Source organism: Miniopterus natalensis, chromosome 1 (genome assembly GCF_054644295.1).
Source record: "Miniopterus natalensis isolate mMinNat1 chromosome 1, mMinNat1.hap1, whole genome shotgun sequence".
Classification (NCBI taxonomy): Eukaryota; Metazoa; Chordata; class Mammalia; order Chiroptera; family Miniopteridae; genus Miniopterus; species Miniopterus natalensis.
Window position 1 is genome coordinate 48,833,287 of NC_142081.1, and position 21,570 is coordinate 48,854,856.

At 35.2% G+C, this 21,570-nt stretch overlaps 1 protein-coding gene and 1 non-coding gene across 3 annotated transcripts in view; both read left to right on the top strand.

Moving 5' to 3' along the window:
• CCPG1 (cell cycle progression 1) overlaps positions 1–21,570 on the top strand; it is a 42,094-nt gene that overhangs the window by 19,060 nt on the left and 1,464 nt on the right. Inside the window, exons 3-9 of one of the 2 annotated variants that reach the window (XM_087821352.1) lie at positions 1,639–1,759; positions 3,583–3,659; positions 5,906–6,110; positions 7,703–7,798; positions 9,544–9,795; positions 14,985–15,106; positions 17,487–18,892. In XM_087821352.1, coding sequence (XP_087677478.1) covers positions 1,639–1,759; positions 3,583–3,659; positions 5,906–6,110; positions 7,703–7,798; positions 9,544–9,795; positions 14,985–15,106; positions 17,487–18,892 — 2,279 coding nt within the window. The remainder of the gene's footprint in view (positions 1–1,638; positions 1,760–3,582; positions 3,660–5,905; positions 6,111–7,702; positions 7,799–9,543; positions 9,796–14,984; positions 15,107–17,486; positions 18,893–21,570) is intronic. The other variant, XM_016224907.2, reaches the window with a different exon arrangement.
• Positions 14,438–14,540, top strand: LOC148094127 (U6 spliceosomal RNA). Its single transcript, XR_015716346.1, has one exon. It is a non-coding gene; the product is annotated as a U6 spliceosomal RNA (small nuclear RNA).

Consider the following 21,570-nt stretch of genomic DNA (forward strand, 5'->3'; position numbering starts at 1 on the left):
CCCTTCATTAATAAAGGTAGCTCAGTTGGTTAGAGCATCATCCTGATATGCCAAGGTTACAGTGCAGGTTCGATCCCCAGTCAGGGCACATACAAGAAACAACCAATGAATGCATAAATAAGTGGAACAACAAGCTGATGTTTCTCTCTCTCTTTCCCTCTCTCCCCCTCCTCTAAAATCAATTTTAAAAAAACACACCAGTATAGCAAACTTTAAAAATAAAAAAAGATTTTAAATGGTATTTTTTACAATTACTTTAATAATGTAAGGTTTAGACAGTTGGTTAGTCATATCTTCTAGAAAAAAACATTAACAAAAAACTGATTGCTGCTTCTGCAAGAAAGTTTCAAAATTTAATTGCAGCTGTACCAATTGAGTTTGAGGTGGTTTTTCTTTTCTTTTTTTTGTGTGTGAGGTAGTTTCTTTTTTAATAAGTGACTTTTCTATTTTTAACTTGTTTTCTGCAAAGCTTCGATCAACTCCCATAGCAACAACTTCTCCTTCAAGGATAATTATCTGGAGCAAGGCAGCTGTGGGAGTCTTACTTAGGAGTGCAGTGAAGCAAGACAGCAAGCGGACCTCTCTGGCACTTAGTTACGTGTGTCATGAGGGTATTCTGCATTAGGGGATAGCTTGTCACAGAGCAGATCATATCTGTACTTTTATCCCTCTTCTCCCCATATCTAGTTATCAAGTTCTATTCTTTTTTGCTAGTTTCTTTTACATGTATGTTTTTTTCCTTTCCCATTGCCCCCATTCTGATTTAGGCCAGAACTGATCTCCTCTGAAACCCCCAGTCCATCCCTAATCTTGCCTCTCGTTCTACCGTTCTCCTACCACTTCAGGCAACCCCAAAAACTTACATTCAGAATTCTTTAGTACTCAACTCAAAACCCACTCCTTCAATGAGTTCTTTAAATTTTTGTTGTTTTGAAGTATGTTTATGAGGTGAACTCAGACCTTTTGATTTCATGGATTAGTCAACTATAGGAAAATTGAATGAGGGACATGGGGAGAAGCAGAATCAGTTAGTGGTTAACTTTATTTCACTAACTAAGACACACACAAAAATTCTCAAGATCCACTGTTTACTAAAGAAAAGACAATCTGACAAAGTAGGAAGGACAGGCTTGGAAGAATAACAAATAATCTAAAATTTTATAAGGAAACCCACTAATCTAATGAGTTCATTGTAAGCCTCCGCCTTAAACTTTTTCTGTTATACATTGCTGTAATAAGTAGTTATTTGAATGTGACTATTTCTATGAATAGGCTGTAAATTTGAATTTTCGATTCAAAATTTTTATACCCTATAATACCAAACAAACTCTGTAATCTTGAGTAGAAGCAAATTAATAGAAGTAGCTCACAAACGTTTATCCTCTGGGATTCAAATTTATAGAATAGAAAAAGTCTACTTTTGGGCTCACTTCTCTTAGAATCTAAACCTTTTCTCCATTTTGCTGTTTCCCTGCCATAGGCCTTTATGTATAAATTGAACAAAAGATAGCCAGATTAGATACTGTTCTCTTTGGAGTATGGCAGCATCGGGACTTTAAATAATGGAAGCATTTATTTGTATTCAAATCCAGCTTTGAGGAGCTGATAGACAAATTACTGATTTTCACTTTTCCTTAGGGGTCTGATATAGAGATGGTGAGTTCTGAACATGGGACAGCCAGCGACAGCTGTGATCTCATCCCAGAGTATTCATCTTTAGAGCAAGAGGAGCTACAAGTATTGCAGTTAGAGCGGGGAGGTAAGATGTTTAAAAAAAGTCCAGTCTGTATTTATTTTTAAAAATAGGATGTGTTAGGGACATTACAATCTTGCTTGCTTTCTAGGTGGACAGCTATCTGGCTAATCTAAATGAGTAGGCAACTGAAGAACTAGAATGTTAGTATGGACTAGGTAGGCAGGCCTGCAAAGCCCAGTGATATCAGCCTTCCCAGGGGGTTATTTGCAACTATAGTATACATTTGGGCCTCCAGACAGGTCTTTGATACTACACATGTAACCAGTAACTCAGTATTATTAATCTTGGTTAAGACAAAATTATTAAATTATCACAAGGGATTTACCAAACTCTTCCACTTATTTTCACATGTTGAAGTACTTTGGTTAGAGGTGGTAAATGATATTTAACTACTGTGTTAATCTATGTTATGTATAATACCACTTCCTGTGGGATTTGATGTTCACATTAATTATATAGAGAAATATGATACCCAAATAATTAATGCATACTCTTACCTTCATATTTAAATTACTTCTAACTTTAAAAAAAAAAAAATACTAAAAATGTAAACAACATTTTCCCCCTGGAGAATGAAGTGGAGGTGTCCAGGCTAGAAATATAATAGATTATACTGTTAGTCTTGTTTTTAGCCTACCTGTTGATTACTAATCTCCTTTGAACAGTGATTGTTATCTTTCGTGGGTTAGAGATCTCTGAGAATCTGAAAGCTGAAGAGGACAGTCCCTCCCAAAATATGCATATACTCATGTATATTAAAAAGTTTCCATACTTCCTTAGGAGTTCTTGGACCGACATCCACCTTTGTTTGAGGAATCTTACCTCCAAATTAATATTCTATATTCTAGGAACTATAACACAAAAGCAGTGGGTGTTTTTTTCTTTTTTATATATGGGTTAAATTATATGACATATACATGTTTATGATAGAAAAAAATGAGCACAAATATTTTAAACGACCTATAATTTTTTTTGGTCTGGAGATAATTGCTGTAAATATTTAGTATACAGGGTGGGGCAAAAGTAGGTTTACAGTTGTGAGCATGTGAAACAGTTTTATTCTTGTATTATTATTTATTAATTATTGTACTATTTTCCATATGAACAACTATAGTCCTACTTTTGTCCCACCCTGTATGTTCTTTGATATGCATAAATTTATATGCTTATTGTTTTAATATTTTTAACTTGTTAATATTGTGTAGCCTTTTTTTCATTAAAAATCAAATATTATGAGCTCTTGTTTGTACATTTTTTTCTTTGAGGAGTTTAATAAAATATATCTGCTGTAGTGACATCATCTTGCTTTTCTGTGTTCAAGTTCTTGTTTTTTACAGTCCATTTTTAATTGTAAGGATTTTATAATTTGAAGCCATAGTTTTGATTCTAGTGTTACCAGACATTGACAATCATCAGAGTAGTGGTACTTTTAGTTTGAATCAACTTTAGCAATGCAGGATATGTGCCTTCAGATACCTGAGAATTGATTTTCCATATCAACAGATTTTTATAAACACCTTAGATTAAGTAACTACTTTGGGGTTGTAAGGTAGCGACTGTGTGTACTTAGAAATTGTATTGCTTTAGTTCGACTTAAATGATTTCAGTTCAGTATCTAAAATTGTCCCCTGACAATTTCAAATATTGAAATAATTATATTTGAAATACCAGAGATCTTTTTAGCAACAGAAGAATGACTTGTGTGTCATTTGATTAAATCCACTTTAAAAAATTAGGAATACATTTTATATATTCAGATCATTATATATGTAGACTGCCAGAGTGATAAAGTATAATTGACTTGATTTTTACTTTATTTATATTAGAGAGCAGCCAGAATGTCACAATGTTAGTGGGAGAAACTGCTTATCCAGGTTTGGTGGAAATGAAATCAACACTTGAGGTAAGCTTGTGTTTTACTCTGTGGAAATATGCTAACCATAGAGAATACTAATTAAAGCTTCCATTTCTAGTTGTGCATTTGGTTCCTGTTTGAATTATAAACAAATTTTATTGAAAATTTTTTGGTTCCCCAGATTGATCACTTTTAAGGCTAACATTATTTGCTTTTATTTAAACTCCTGACTGAGGTGTATTTATTTATTGTTAATCCTCACGTGAGGATTTTTTCCCCATTGCCTTTTCAGAGAGAGAGGAGGAAGGGGAAAGGAGGAGAGAGAAAGGAGAGAGAAACGTCAAAGTGAGAGAGACCCATTGATTGGTTGCATCCCGCACACAACCACACCCCAACTGGGGCTGGGAATTGGAACCTGTAACCCAGGTACATACCCTTGACCAGGAATTGAACCCACAACCCTTGTGTTCACAGGCCGACACTCCAACCACTCACCCACACCAGCCAGGGCTGAGATGTCTTAATTTAGAAAAGTAATTTCTTCGTAATGTGTCAAAGACTTAATCATTTAACCTGTAATATAATTTTCTTTCAAAATAGGTTGCATTCTTTTTTGTTGGTAGAGAATTTTTCTGAGTTCGTTTGAGCCAAATCCAGCACATGCTCGGAGCAAGATCTCAAATGCTCCTAAGAATAAGTTTTGCAGTTTCTATTATGCATTTGAAATTAAGGAAGACCACATGGGGGTGGGAAAAAGCAAGGCAGAGATTGGATTACAGGATAGTTAACAAGACTGTGTGCTGTCTTGGGGGTGGTTACAGTTTATTTTAAAGATGTATTGACCTAGCTCCACAGAAATAATGGACAGGGCTTGCTTATATGCCTAGGGCATGACTACCTACCATGACCTGCCCAGGAATTTATAATCAGATCATCCTGTGAGGTTACTTTCTACAGAACCCCCCTTTTTCCACCCACAGTTCCCCTTTTTGATCATAAATCAATCCGAAGGATGCATTGATGGTTGAATAATGTGGTCTCAGTGCTAGGAAGAATAGCTTATTCTTAGGAAGTCTCAGTATTGATGTCACTTTGTTGGCCATTGGCGATGGGACAGTACTGTAACCATGGGATCTCAGTTGAGGCTGAATTTTCCCAAAGTGGGAAGGGCAGGTAAATGGAAGGCAGTCAGGTTTTATGGCCTTCATTATAAAAAAAACATTCTGGACCATTTCTGTCCTGTGAACTATCGTGATTTGAGTCCTGCCTTCTGTCTCATTTTTCTGTATTTGGCATCTAGTATAACATTTATGTAAGCCATGAAAAGAGTATATGTATTTTTTTAATCCTCACAGGAGGATATTTTTTCCATTGCTTCTCAGAGAGAGTGGAAGGAGGGGGAGAGAGACACATACACACATAGATTGCTTGCCTCCCACATGCGTCCTGAACTGGGGCCTAGGTCAAGCCTGCAACCGAGGTATGTGCCCTTGGCTGGACTCAAACCTGGGACTCCTCAGTATGCAGGCTGACACTAACCACTGAGCCAAACCAACTAGGGCCATGAAAAGAGTATTAATAATTACACATGTGTAGCCATCATAAACAGACTATGCAGAAAACCCCAAAGAACTAGTATAACTATTATAATGACTAATACCATCTTCAGACAGGAAAAGACAGTTCAGAGTTCAGTATCAATCCATAGGTATATGGGCCTTTATTGATATCTTGGTATATAGTTTGTCTAATTAGGTTGCATCCTTGAATTATATTGAGAAAGTAAGCTAAAATGAAGGTCAGTTTTTAAATTTGAGAACAAACTAAATGTTATCTTTTAGCATTGACTTGACTTCTAGATAAAACTAAATAGCTAGATGATCTTTACATGGCATAACTGTTAAAGATTATTTACATACACAAGCAGGAAAATTTAATTAGTCTTTTAACCGTCTCCGGTACTACAGAGTTATACTCAAAATAAACTAGTGGAACTGGTGAGAATTCCTCTCCTTTCTGTGGTCATTGGGCTGTAACGGTGGGCTGCTTAGCTTCTGCAGCCCGCCGGGAGTAGGCAGCAGTTGGAAGCCCTGAGGGATTTGAAGGTGTTTTCATACTAAAAGATAACCCTACTATTGAGTAACCCTTTATCATTGGGCAGGATTCATATGTTTTATTTTAAGCCCAAATTACCATACCGCTTAAGTACTATTATACACTTTGAGCTGTGTAGAAAATATAAGGCTCTTAAATAATTGTTGAATTTATTGTCTCTAAAATTAATGATTCCTCAGGGAGAGGAAGAAAAGTCACCTGAAGATAATGTTTCTTTTGGAACTGTCAGTGACGATTCTGATATTGTCACCCTTGAGCCACCTAAGTTAGAAGAAATTGGAAATCAAGAAGAAGCCATAATTGTTAAAGAAGCACAGAGTCCAGAAGACTTTAACATGGGCTCTTCCTCTAGCAGCCAGTATACTTTCTGTCCGCCAGAAACTGGTAAGAACTATACAAAGAATACACTGATAACACACTTAAGGACTCCTGTGATCATATTTTATATAATGGCTTGTTTTATAATCCTAAATCTCAAGTTTTAAATATATTTGGATCAAATTCAAGAAACATTTTTATAAAACTTACTGTTCTACTTAATATTTTCCTGTACTCTAGGGCCTAGAGCACAGTCTTTTGCTATAACAATAAATACCATCTGTTACTAAGTAAAAGATCAAGAAAAAGCTTCAAGGAGGTTTGTTAATGTTGTAAACACAACAAACAATGCATTTGATGTTTTTTAGATCTTTAAGAGTGGGAGATTGAGACATTATACCTAAAAGCAGGAGAATGTTAAGATTTCTACCTGCAATGTAAAACTTTTATATTGTAGAAATAGTGAAAGAAACTTACTGAAATCTTTCAGATGTATTCAGTTATTAGTAACTCAACAAATATTTACTGAGTGCTACCATGTGCCAAACAGGGATCAAGTAGCTGGCAGTCTATTTCAGATCATTTCTTTAGATTTTACCATTCCTTTATATTTATATTTGCCAAAATTAGACAATGGAATTTATAGTTTATGTTAATAAAATATCAATAGAGATTTTTTAGTTATTTAATGATGAGTTACTTTCAGTTAGTATTTCAGTAGTTTGCCTATAAACAAGAGCTTGAAAACACTTCATTCAAATTTTTAAATACTTATCTGCATTCTTAGTGGTCAGAGAGAAACTTCAGTATTGGCTAATGTAATGGATTTTAGAATCCATTTTGGTCATTGAATTTTATTTTATTTAATATAGGATTCATGGTATATATTCATGTACTTTTTTTTTAAAGACTATGCTGGTTTAATTTGAGAATATTTGTAGGCCAGAAGAGGTAGTTGAATGAAGCAGGAGTATTGCAGGAGGTTCCAAGCAGACATTTAAGAAATTGACCCTACACGTACTGTTAAGTTTTTCAGATACATGGACACTTCAGAGCACATTATTCTAGTTTTAATCTACTTTCTAAATTTGGACTTCTTGGGAATTTTGTAGATTCAGTTAAGAGGTATATTTTATTAGGTATTTTTATTCATTGCTCTCTCTGCTAAAGGAATTATTTCAATAAAGAAAATGTTAAAAATAATCAAAAATGACAATGGACTATGTTGAAAATACTATATGTAAATCAGTTGCTCCGAGTTTTTGTTCTCCTTACCTTATCCCATATTTTCTTGGTTTAATTTCCCTGCTACCCATTGCTTATTTTGTTTTTTTCCTTTCCCTTTCTTTATCTCTCTTGGATTTCATCTTAATTTTTTTTTTCTAAATTAAATTTTTGTGACAGTCAGTAACCTTTTATTGATGTAAGAACACTCCTCACCCTCTTCATATGACCCTCTCCTTCCCTAAGAGCAAAGTTGGTAGTTGCAGAAAAGTTTGTATTGTATGTTTTTTTAAAAAGGCATGATCGTTAGATTTTGATGGAGCACAGATAACAATGTTAAGTGATAATTAAAATAAGTATTTTCAATTCTCTTTCTCCCTTTTATTCTTTATAATAAAGCTTTATACATCTTTTTTCCTGTTTATTTACAAAAGAAAGGTGGTGGGAGAAGCTGTTGAAGATTCCTGAATACATAAGGGGATGGGATGATCAGCTGAAACACCATGTTCCTAGCCAACTCGCTTTCCAAGGTGGTGTGACTAAATCTGTCAGCTTTTCTAGAGCTGAGTGTGCCTAGTCACATTTACTCTTTACTAGTGCTTTCAACATATCTATTGTCCGCTGTGATGCTCTAAACATGTGTTTAAATTGATTTGGTAATAAAGCTGGCTAAGCTTATTGCATGCCTTTGCATTGCTTGCATCTTGGACTGTGGGCCAAATTAAGTTTGAAAGACTTTAAAAATCAAACTATTTCAGCTATCATATGTATGGGTTAAAAAGATGGAAGCATTAGATAAGAATGTGAATTTATTAATATGTGTTAGGCTGGTTTGTTTACTTGGAATATACAGTGAAGGCAATACATTACTGTAGAATTGAAGGTTTATTTAAGGAATTTTGACAAAAGGTTTGTTTTTACGTTTACCCATCTTAATACCGTCAGAAAGTTTGACTTAAATACTCCAACCTTGATCATGAATGCCTTTGTATTATGTAATGCTTTATTTAAGTCTTCCTTTCTTTCTCTTTGTCCAAGAAATGTAACCTCACAGCTGAGGCGACGGCATCTTGGAAAACCTAGTGAACAAGAATTACCAGATAAACATGATGGCATAAGGGTCATGAAAACAGATCTCTCAGTGGCACCTGTGTCACTAAATATTAGGAATATCCATTCAGTAGTGCCTTCTGTCTTTGTGTATGTCATTGTAAATGTGAAAATTAACTGAATCTCCAGGATCCTCCTTTAAAAAGTATTGCCTAACCTAAGTTATCAGCTTTCCCGTGGCATGGATAACCTGCCTTCTCAAGAACTGTTTTGCTTCTTTGAAGCATGGTTTGTTGTTTTGGAGCAAACAACAACTTGTGTATCAAGTTCAAGTCCACATTTTATCCTTACTTTCAGTGCTCCTTTTCTTTCTAACTGGCCCGGGGGAATTATTACTGAGTCATGCAGTTTTCTGTGTTAACATACATTTTATTGATATATGAAACCCTGTTAACAAATTATACATATGAAAAAACTGAAGATAATTTTTCTATTGGATATGTTTCCAGGACTTGAGATTTCTTGTGAATTTTTAAAAAACTTGTTGTTTACTGTCTTTTTCATAAAGGAGCAGCACCAGACTAGTCCTTAATATCGGATAGCTGTTGTGTCACTTCCTCATGCTGACATATTTACTAGAGGGTGAAATTAATAGCCTTCTAGTAAGAGTGGCAGTTGAAGGGAAGGGCTCATCTGACTTCTGGAAACCTGTGTTATACTAGAGTGCTCTGAACCTTGATTGTGGACTCATAGGATGGAAGTGAAACTAGGGTCCAGATATACCCAAGGAACTATTTGTATATGTCCCTGTGTTCCTTAAGCAGTTGAGCTTAAATTACTTCTATTTGAAATTGAATGAAGAGATACAGGGGGATTTTTCCTTCTAGAAATAGTACTTGTTTATAGCTCTAATATCAAAGAAATTTAATAGACTATGAGAATGGTTGTTCTAATGATGTAAATTACAAGAGAGGTTTAACAAAAAAATGCAGACCTTCAAAGGCACAGAATATGATTAACAGATTCTTGTATATCACAGTTGAAATATTTTATGTTTTGGCATTGTGTCGATAAACTTGAAAACTTGAGCTTGTTTTATTTTGTTTTTGTTTGGCTGTCTTATGTAAAACAGGCATGTAGGGATGGCATTGATTATTCTAAATCATATATACTGGGAAACCTTTTCTAAAATTTTTAATATTTATCTACATTTCTTTTTAAATAGTATTTTCATCTCAGCCTAGCGATGACAAATCAAGTAGTGATGAAACCACCCATCAGCCCAGTCCTGCCTTTAGACGCCGCCGTGCTAGGAAGAAGACTGTTTCTAGTTCAGAATCTGAAGAACGACTGCTCCCTGACCAAGAAACTGAACCCCCTAAGGAGTTGTGTAAACGCCATTTCAGTAGTGGCCTCAATAAGTGTGTTATACTTGCTCTAGTGATTGCAATCAGCATGGGATTTGGACACTTCTATGGTAAGTAATTGAAAATTTGTTAAACATAAACTGATGGCATAGGGTGGAGGCATTTACTAAGAGTGAGGAATTTTAGGTCTGTTTTAGTGTCATTAAATATATGATCTTGGAAAGCTTACAGCCTATTTGAGCCTCAGTATTTTCATTTGGAAAGTAGGGCTAGTGTTGCCTATTTCACAAAGCTGTTTTCACTGAAATTAAGCAGTATTTATTTTAAAAATGTAAAGATTATTATATTTTTTGTTTTTTTTTTTAATCCTTGCCCAAGCATATTTTTTTCATTGCTTTTCAGAGAGTATGGAAGGGGGGGGTCAGAGAGAGAGAGAGAAAAACATCAATGTGAGAGAGACACATTGATTGGTTGCCTCCTGCACGTGCCCGGACCAGGGCTGGAGGTCCGAGCTTGCAACCGAGGTATACGCCCTTGGCTGTAATCAAACCCAGGACCCTTCAGTGCGCAGGCTGACACTCTAACCACTGAGCCAAACTGGCTAGGGCTATGTGTTTTTATAAGGAAAAAATCAGAAGATTAAAAAATCTGAAATGCTTTCCATGAGGCAAATAATTTATTTTAAGATCACAATTAAACTAGTTTGAACTATGACTTTATTAGGAGGATTATTTAAATCCCATTTGAAATAGTTACAATGGTAATGCCACAGTAATTGGTGTTCATTATTCCTGTCTTTAGGTTTCATGCAAGCTTTATGTATAAGACATTTGTTGTTTTATAGTTTAGCATTATACTTGCTCACTGTTAGTCTTGTTAGTGTTTATATACATTGATTATCTTAATGCAAAGTCTGTGAAAGTCTCTTGGGTGAGAAGAGAAAGGAATTCCATGTGGTGTTATTTTTCATTTGAGAGCCCAGCCATTGACTCTTATTTAACGTATATATTTGGACAAAGATGAGAGTGTTTGAGAACTGAACATTCACAATCTGAATATTCCTGTTTTGCTGGTTCTTTCGACCCATGTGTTCCATATGTAAAGATTAACGAAATATGTGTACCCCATGTTGATTTGTGGAAAAAATACATTATTTACCGTAGTATAATGTTAGGGTAAACTTAAGACAATCAATGTTGTTTTAAGTCAGAATCAATAAAATGTGTTTCTTCTTGTATTTAACTTTATATGAATAAAAATAAGTATTTAGACTCCTGGTAGATGCCTCCTTGAATTTAATACTGAAACACTATAATTTGTATACTCCCTTGAAATTTGTTGTAATTTGATTTGATTTGAAATATATATTTAACTTGATTTAGTATCTAGATGGAACAAATTTAACTTTATTTAGTATCTAGATGTGAATGTATTTTTTTTGAGCAAGATTTTTTTCCCCACAGGTAAACCTGGAGGTAACAAAGGAGAAGGTCTTATCTTAATCTTTTTTTCCTACTAAAAAAAAAAAATTGGACAGTGACTTAATGTTAATCTAATTCCATTAAAACCTCACCAGTTGCATGGATTTTTAAGTATTTTTCAGAAAGATCAATTTAGAGAGGAGTGCTTTCAAAATTGAGAAATTATTTAGGATTTCAGTTACTTGTAAAATTTACTTTGATAATTACATTTAGGTAAAACATTTTCCTGTAGTTCTTGAAACTAGCTTTTCAGAATATGAAAAGACTGAGTAACATAATATGAAGATGATTTATATAGTAATAAGACTGGCTCAATGAACATATAAAAACGTACCTGAGTAACTATTACTTTTTCAAGGTCACTATTTAAAGGATATCACATTGTTTCTTAATTCTGACACTAATCTCAACACTTTAAAAGTTCTTTTGAGTTGACTTCAGAGCCAGTTTGAATTTCTTGTGCATCACGAAGTTAGTCTTTGCACACCATAATCAGTTATTTGCTTTATTATTTTTTAATCCTCACCTGAGGATATTTTTTTCCATTGCTTTTCAGAGAGAGTGGAAGGGGGAGAGAGAGAGAGAAACATCGATGTGAGAGAAACACATCGATTGGTTGTCTTCCCTCACTCGCCCTCACCCAGGCCCGGGGATTGAGCCTGTAACTGAGGTACGTGCCCTTTGGCTGGAGTTGAACCCTGTACCCATCAGTCCCCAGGCTGACAATCTAGCCACTGAGCCAAACTGGCTAGGGCACAGTTACTTGCTTTATAATCATTTAACAAAAATGTACTAAATGAATCACTCAGAACATTCACCAACTTTCGCTCCATATAATTTTGGAGTGTCAGACCTATCCTGGAAGGAAGAGAAAACTAGTATGACTGAGGATAGCAAAAGAATGTACCTACAGGTCTTTGGGACTGCTTCAGGTTCTGAAACTGTTCACAGAAGTTTAAAGAACAATCTTCATGTGTGAAGTGTCTGCCTGTCTTCCTTACTCTCTTTGCTCATGGACTGTCCATATTCTAAATCAGTAGTGGAGTTCATTTGATTCTGTTTTCTCAAGAAGTTGCTTTGACTATTGATAGGCTGCCCAGCTCTTCAGCAGGTAATATAACAATATAAGTAGGTTCCATGTTATGTAGTATAGACAGATTATAGCTCATAGGCTATACTTACTGAGTCATCCTGGAGGCGGTAGGATTTGAGTTGTGTTTGGTCTTATGCTTGTGCTAGGTGGAAGGAAAGTGGAACATTCCAGCAATGGAGAGCCCGATAACCTGTAAGGAAACTTGCTGGGTTTGGGAACAGTGAGAAGATTGCCTGGACTAGAGCAGAATTGCTGTTTAGTAATAATGGAGTGTAGCCCGGCCTGCATGGCTCAGGGGTTGAGCATTGACCCATGAACCAGGAGGTTTCCAGTTCAAATCCCAGTCAGGGCACATGCTTAGGTTGTGGGCTTGATCCCCAGTAGGGGGCATGCAAGAGGCAGCTGATAGATGATTCTCTTTCATTGATGTTTCTATTTCTTCATCTTTCTTCCTCTTTCTCTAAAAATCAATAAAAACATTAAAAAAAAAAAAAAGGAGTGTAAGGTTGGACTCTGGGTTGCCATTATATTCCAAAACATGTTGGAGTCTGGGTAGGATAGTTTGATTTATAGATTGACCTGACAGCAGTAATTTTAGAGGAAAAGTGCAGGAAAGAATGGTATGGAAAAAATTAGGACAGTCATCTGGGAGGTTTTGTAATTTAGATATTTGGTGATCAGGGCCTTAATTATAGTGATGGTGGGCATGGAGAGAAGGTTGGTGAAATATGGGACATGGAACTAATAATGGAAAACAGAACTTTGAGCTAGGATACTGGAGATATTGGTTGTTTGTTTTTTTGAATTCCAATAAGTGTGCTAGCTGCTTTACTTTTGGAGGTGGGGTTGTTACTAGAGAGTAGTTTTTTAGATGATAAAGTAAGTAAATGATGAGCCACTTTGATTTGTTTTTACTCCTTTATTTTAGAATGGTTTAGGGTAGTTGTTGAAGTTCACCTTTTTTCTTCATGAAGTTTCCCCCAAAATTGTGCCTAACAGGCAGCTGGATATATTGGCTGGAAGCTCTGGTGAGATCTGTAGAGAAGTCTTAACAGCAGTGGTAGCAAAAACTGACAGTGAGTTAATGTGATTAAAGCAGATAGGCTTGTACACATCACCAGACGGCCAAAGATTGTACTTTAGGCAGTAACACTAACAGTTTATAATTGGGCAGCTGAAGATATAGGGGAAAATAACCAAAACTCCAGGGAGCTGCTGTCACCTTGTTCTTGGGGGGGGAAAAAACAAAACAGAAACCCAATAGCGAGATTATTAAGGGCCACATAAAGAAAGTCATCAAACACATGCTGTGTAATAGTACTGCCAATTCCCATCTCAACACATAGTTTTAGGTTATTTTACAGTGAGCAAAGGAATTCTTCCTATTAGAAATTTGAGAAGAAAGATTTTCTGTCACTCTGGGAACTACCTATGTATTTTAACATTTAAAAAAATCTGAGATTCTTTTGAGTAATACTGAAACAAATTTGCAATGCTTTTATAAATTTGAAAATTTAAAGGATGTGAATCTTAACAGAGTATCAGCCGTTAATTGGTAACAGTTTTCTGTAATTTGGCAAAAGTTTTTAGTGTTTTTCAAGATGTATTGAAGAAACTAAAAATTTTTTTTAGCAATAAGAGAAGAAATAGTAAACTATTATTACATCCTTTCATTACAAATTCTGTGATATCTTTACATACTGCTATGCTACTCAGTAGATGTAACATTAAAATTGTCAAATGCATTTTGCCTTGTTTCTGGTGTAGTGTTCTTTTTCTCTCACGCATGAAGCATGTAGCAGCATGTGAACAGGCATGTCTTGGCCAATTAACATTTTATATTTTAAGGTGAAAATATGTAGCAACTTAGTTGGTTTAAGATTCCTTTATTGCTGCTGGGATAGGGACAGTGGTACTTCAGTACAGACCTAACCAACGCAGAAGTTTTAAAAGATTGGACTTTGAGAATGGTGGGTAATCAGTTAGCCAGTTATTTTCCTTGCTACACCTTTTGGGTTTGTGTTACATTATTTAAGCAAAATATAGTAAGAAACAATAGGCATTTCTGTTTTTCCTTATTATAACCTATGAATAGACTCCATGCTTTGTTTCTTTCTCTGTCTGGGAGAATGCAACACTTTATGTACTTCAGAGATCCCTCAAAAACAACAGATCTGAGTGCTCTCATTGACAGTACATATGCTAAAGTTGGACCCGTAGAAGATCTGCATGGTCCCTGTGCAAGGATGACACACAGATCCATGAAGCGTTCCGTATTTTGTGCAGTGCCCCAGCAGGCATCCTCGTACCCTTTAATTAGCTCAGAAGAAATATGAGTCAAAGTACAATGTGTGGCACTCTAGCAAAATAGTGATTTTTTCACTATAAAAAAACCACAACACACCTGAGTGTCTCAATAGAGTAACATAAAAACATTACGTAAGTTGTTTTCTTTGTTAGGGTAATTTGGGGGTGTCTTGTTTTAATCAAAAGGATAGTGAACTGCTTAAATGTCCCTGGGTATATGAGAAATAAAACAAAAAAATATATTAACTTACTTGGCTTGATTTATATATTAACATCCATCTACCACCATTTAATGAATTATACTTTGAAAATGATCCTATCTTGATTAAATATATGCAGATTAAATGTTTTATTATATGTTTCAAAGTATTGGTAATCATAACATTTATGTTATATATATCTAATTTTTCATTTTTAGGCACAATTCAGATTCAGAAACGTCAACAGTTAGTCAGAAAGATACATGAAAATGAATTGATTGATATGAAGGATCATATTTCCCAATGTGACCAGAAACAAGAGTCTGTTACAGATTATAAGGTATGTACTACTAATATATTTTATAAAAAAATAATTGTTAGCCAGTAATTAATATGCTATTCAGATACAGGTGTAGTGCAGATTAATAAATTATTAATAATATTGGTAATTGTTGATTGAGTACTTACTGTGTCCTTGTCACTTTTTTGAGTACCTACCTTACATACGATATTTCTCTTATTTCTCACCACAGCCTGGTGAATTAGGCAAGTGTTAACTTCATTTTAAAGACTGGAAAGAGCCCTGTTTGAGGGCTCAGTTCTCAGTAGGAGGTGTGCAGGAGGCAGCCGATCAATGACTCTTTCGATCAATGAATGATGTTTCTATCTGTCTCTCCTTTCGTCTCTCTGAAATCAATAAAAATAAAGAAAAAACTTAAAAAATAAAATAAAAAATAAAGACTGGAAAGAGGTTCAAAGTAACTAAGTAACTTGCCCAAGGCTAGTAACTAGCAGAGCTGAATTTAATTCTGACTTCAACGATGGTAGTCCTAATCACTTATATCATAGCTGACATTATTTTAAATTGATGTTATATATATAAAACATTATTATTACATCTTTCAGGGAAGGACTACTGAAGCTAATTATAAATAGTATAGTTTTCTCTACCTTGGTCAGGATGTTTTCAAAAGAGTAGTCATTTTTTTCACCGCCATGGTTTTTAGTTCCATAGGCCGCTGGCTTTTAGGAGACTTGCCCTGCATAAATCTTTACTGAGTCAGATCTTGCAGAGCTCTTATCTCCAGCTGTTAAATGTGGTTTGGATTTTGAAGACCTTTGTGGAAGACCTGCTGAGGATCTGCTTACCAAGTCACTTAATTCAAGAATATGAAGCTTGCCCTGGCTGGTGCGGCTCAGTGGTTAGAGCGTTGGCCCCCCGCACTGAAGGGTCGCAGGTTTGATTCCCAGTTAAGGGCATGTATCTCGGTTGCAGATTAGATCCCCAGCCCCTATCGGGGCACGCGCAGGAGGCAACCATCATGTGTCTCTCTCACATCCATCTCTCTCTCTTCCTGCCCCCCCTTCAACTCTAAAAATCAATGGAAAAAATATCCTGGTGAGGATTAACAGCAACAAAAAAAGTATGCAGTTTACTGGATAAGGAATGTTGTGTCCTCCAGTCATTCGCTGGCTGGCTGGCTGTGCATTTAAAGATAATGCTACAACACTGTTTCATGGTCTACTTTTGTTGGGTAGCTGAAATTTATTTTCTCTTACACAGCAGATGAAGTAACTATAATGAAACTTTAAATTTGTTCTCTGGAGATTAATAAGCCAGACAGTGCAACATCCACTTCAGATAGTTATTTTTCAAGTGGAAAATTCTGTCATTCTCTTAAAGGACTTTTTTCTTCTTGTTTCTGCAAATCACATTTTTCCGGTCTGATTCATATGGAATGACCGTATCTGTGGTAAACCAAGCAAAATTTAAGTAAGGTGTTTTAACTGACTGGATAATATTGATAACCATTTTTAACCTGTTTAAACATATGTTCAGTTTCTTGCTGTTTTGCTTAGTTTGTTGCTAACGTATATGTAGAAAGAAAAATCAGACCACTCCAGGCAAGCTTGAACTGCAGCACAATTCTGTAAACCTGATTGTGAACATGATTTTTAAAATTATTTTTGTCAAGGTTGCTGACCTTGGAATTCTATTGCTAATTTGGTCACAGTTTCTTCAGATTATTTGACTTTGGGGGGATTAGTTGTAAATGTTACTGAGACTCATTCTGTCCTCTAAAGTGCGAGAGAAATGGAATGATTTATCAGAACTTGGGGATGTTAATTTGCATAGGACTAGGATGTTTCAAATAGGATGAGGATTATTGAAATTTTTTTCCTTCTAAGAGTGCAGTGAATATAAAGAGAATTTTTTTGAAGCGTGAAGTCATCTCTAGCTGTAATTTTACTTTAAAAAAAAAATCTCCCTCATGCAAGGATCAGAGAAGCCTTTAGTCCTGCCTGCATTCTCCCTAGGAGCTTTCTCGGGAGAGACTGGAATCCTTTAGTCATTAGGTAGGGGCCTATTTCCTGTCCTCCAGTAAGTATTTCAAATGACTGGGAAACACTAATCAGAAGTACCCCATCTCTAGTTTTAGAATCTTGGAGACAAACCAAACTCTAGCTAATTTTCTCCTGCCTTCAAAGTCTTCAGACATGCTATGTTCTTATTTTAATGTAGTTCTTTGCTATGCATGTTTTTTTGTATCTTAACCTTGTATTTTCTAATTTTGATACATTGAAAAGGCTTACATTAAGGATAGTCTCTGCAGAAATAGACACTAAAAATTTATGGAGGATTTGTTATATTTTAAATATTTAAATTCAGCTTTTAGAGCACTTAACAATTTTATTTCTTTTCTTCCACAAAAATTTAGTCATTGAAGGAAAACCTTGCAGAGTGCTGGACCCTTACTGAAACAGAGAAGATGTCCTTTGAAACTCAGAAAAAGAGCCTTGATACAGAAAATCAGTACTTAAGAATATCTCTGGAGAAGGAAGAAAAAGCCTTGTCTTCATTACAGGAAGAGTTAAGGAAACTAAGAGAACAGATTAGGATATTGGAAGATAAAGGGACAAGTACTGAATTAGTTACAGAAAACCAGAAACTTAAGCAGCATTTGAAAGAAGAAAAGCAGAAAACACACAGCTTCCTGAATCAAAGGGAGACTCTATTGGCCGAAGCAAAGATGCTAAGGAGGGAACTGGAGAGAGAACGACTAAAAACCATGGCTTTAAGGGTGGAACTTCAGCAGTTAAGCTCTAGGCAGTCAGAGGGCAACCCAGACTCTCCCAATGCATTGACTGAAAAAAAGGAAGTAGAACTCTTACGGGAAAGACTCACTGAGCTGGAACAGAAGCTAACCTTTGAACAGCAGCGTTCTGATTTGTGGGAAAGACTGTATATTGAGGCAAAAGATCAAAGTGGAAAACAAGAGACTGATGGAAGAAAGAAAGGGAGCAGAGGAAACCACAGGGCTAAAAAGTCAAAGGATACATTTTTGGGTTCAGTTAAGGAAACATTTGATGCCATGAAGAATTCTACCAAGGAGTTTGTGAGGCATCATAAAGAAAAAATTAAGCAGGCTAAAGAAGCTGTGAAAGAAAATCTGAAAAAATTCTCAGATTCAGTTAAATCCACTTTCAGACATTTCAAAGATACCACCAAGAATATCTTTGATGAAAAGGGCAATAAAAGATTTGGTGCCACAAAAGAAGGAACAGCTAAAAAACCAACAGTTTTTAGTGAATATTTACACCCACAGTATAAGGCACGTACACAAAACCAGAATAATAGAGGTCCTACCATGCAAAGAGAGGGAAGGAAAGAAAAGCCACTTCACTTTGAAGAATTTGGAAAAAATACAAATTCACAAAAATGCAGTGCTGAACATGGCTGTAGTGAAAATTATAATTCTTTCAGAAAGGCTTGTACTGGTGTATTTGAATGTGCTCAACAGGAATCTATTAACCTTTTTAATATGAAAGTGTCGAATCCTGTAAGGATAGATGAGTTTAGACAGTTAATTGAAAGGTACTTATTAGAAAAACTGGATAGTTTTCATCACTGGAAAGAACTCGATCAATTCATCAATAAGTTTTTCATACATGGTATCTTTATACATGATCAGAAGCTCTTCACTGACTTTGTTAATGATGTTAAAGATTATCTTAAAGACATGAAGGACTATCAAGTAGATAATGATGGAGTGTTTGAGAAGTTGGATGGATATATATATAGACACTTCTTTGGTCACACTTTTTCCCCTCCATATGGACCCAGGTCGGTTTACATAGCACCATGTTATTATAATAGTTTTTAAGATTTATAGATTGGATAGCATTTTATCATTTGATAAGTTTCTTGGAATGTTACTATTTGTAAAGTACTTTTAGTAAAAAAAAAAAAAAGTGCTATTTGTAAAAGTACTTTATTTGCCTGATAATTTAGAATAAATTGAAAGATATAATTTCAAGTTAATAGCTATTACAAACTGAAAAATTCATATAATCAGATACTCAATTTGACTTGAACAAATAGTTTAATTTCTACCTTAAAAATCAGTTAAGGATCTGTTAATACTATTTTAGTCTCTTTTGTTTCCTTTCATTTTGCTCTCTAAGAAAAGGTAGTCACCTTAAGTGAAGTTATTTTCCTTTAATCTTTTATTTACTCATTTTTGAGAAGCTAGGAGTGAGCAATACAAATTAATCTCTGAAATCAGAACTCGCATAACAATTTGGATGTCCTACTTTTCATTTGTCTATTCCAGTCACTAACTAAATTACAATATTTAGTACACTTATTACAGAATTATTGTTGATAAAGATAGAAACATGATTAAAGGGGCAAACTTGACAAGTCACAAGTTCTAATGTGTGCTTTGTACAGAGCTTCTAAAAATAACTATTGCTTATCGGCTTTGTTTTTCATAATATGAAACTTGACTAATCTTCAAATATTAGCTTTATTTTTTACACTTGAGGTAGTTACACAGGGTGTCCCAAAAACATGTATACATACTTTAACAGCTGATAGCTCAATTGATATTTCTTTTTAGCCAGTCTAAGCTTTGAACAAACAATTTATCCACTAGACTTTTTTAATGGAGATACAGAAAAGATAAAGTTTAAGGTACAAATCCAGCAACAGTCGATGAATTGAGGGAGCACAAATATCAAACAAAACGATTCTTGGTATTGGCAATTCCGTTGCTTCGTGTTTTTGGCAGTGCCTGAACCAGAATGGTCATCAGTTTGAAAATAGGCTTTGACAAAAATATTTTTGTAGATTCTTTTAAATTTTGAAAATGAACTGTATGTTAATAAACACTGACTTTATAATCATTCAAAGTGTGTATACATTTTTTGGGACACCCTATATATATCTTTGAATAAAAGTAATGTGTCTATAAAATAATGAGACTGTTTCTGATGTCTTTAGTCATTCAATGAATATCTAGTGCTTATAATGAATGAGTAAAGCACTGTGTGGCTGCCCTGAGGAAAAAAATGAAAAATTCTTGCTATGAAGGAGCTTACAAGGTTTTAGAGAGTTAGGTAAATTAATGAAGTGGAAGTATAGAGGCAAATTGTATGTAGTGGCCTCAGTCTGGAGATGTTTGGGGAGGCTTCATGAGTGAGGTTGCCTTTGAACTATTTTTTTTTTTTTTTAATTTTTAAAATTTTATTATTGTTTAAAATATTACAGATGTCCCTTTTTCTCCCCAATGACCCGTTCACCCCGTTCCTTCTCCCTCTCCAGTCCCTCTCCCCACCAACTGGCTTTTGAAGGAGAAATGAGTTTTGCCAAGCAGATAGGTATTTGGAGATGTGAGGATATGCCACTTTAGGGAGGCAAGGTAGTACTGGTGTGTAAAGAGAAGACAGTATTTAGATCACTAAGAGCCTCATTTTATGCTGAAGGACTTGCTTTTATTGCATTTTGGATCACTGGCAGCATTCTGGAGGGTTGATTAGAAAGGGTGAAGCTAAGGTGGTCTTTAAAACAGTACAGACATGAGCTGATGAGGATGAGTGGAAATGGGGAAACAGATCTGAAATATATCCTAAGTAAAATTAGTGTTATTTCTTGTGAAAGAAAAGTGGAAAGTAATAATTTCCAGATTTTTGGGTTGGGTCTATAATTAGGTAGATCACCAAAATCAGGAATACCAGCAGGTTTTGGGTAAGGGGAATTGGAAGTGAGAGTTGTGCTTGGAGGCACCTATTGGCACCCAAATGGAGAGGATTAGTTGGCCATTAGTAGTTACATGACTGTCTCTAGCCCAGACTGTGAGTGTGTGTGTAGTCTAGGCTGGAGGTATTCATCAGACTCCTAGGGAACACCAACATTTAAGGGGTTGTAGGAAAAGGCGGCTGAGAATGACAAGACCAAAAAGTGGCATCGTGAACATTCAAAGATGATCTGAAGTAAAGGAATATATGTGTGTTAAATGCTTTAAAAAAGAGGACTGGATTTCTTGGCTGAGGAACTGGGTGGCCATGGATGGCATTATGGACTGTTTCAAGAGAAGTAGTGATAGAAACCTGATGGCATCATGGACTGGTTGAGTGACATTGTGACAGAAGCCTGATTATAGAGATAGAGGAAACCAGTAGATGTAGGCATTGGTTATGAATTTTAGCTGTAAGAGAAAAAAGAGACTTTGTTTTGTAAGAGAGAGAGAGATATATATATTACCGAGGGATGAAGCAAATAGGGAGGGATTTATTTTTACAGGAAAGGAAGAAAAATAATGGAAACACATCTCATTATTTTATTGTCACATTTCTTGGTGTGTGTTTTTTTCTCTCTATAGGATAAAAGTATACTGAATCTTTCTGGCATGGTTATACTATGATTATATTTCAGATTAATTTAACATCCTTTCTCAGAGTGTTCAAATAATAGATTAATGGAGAAAAACATTTAAATTGTTTCTTGTTTAAATAAATTTA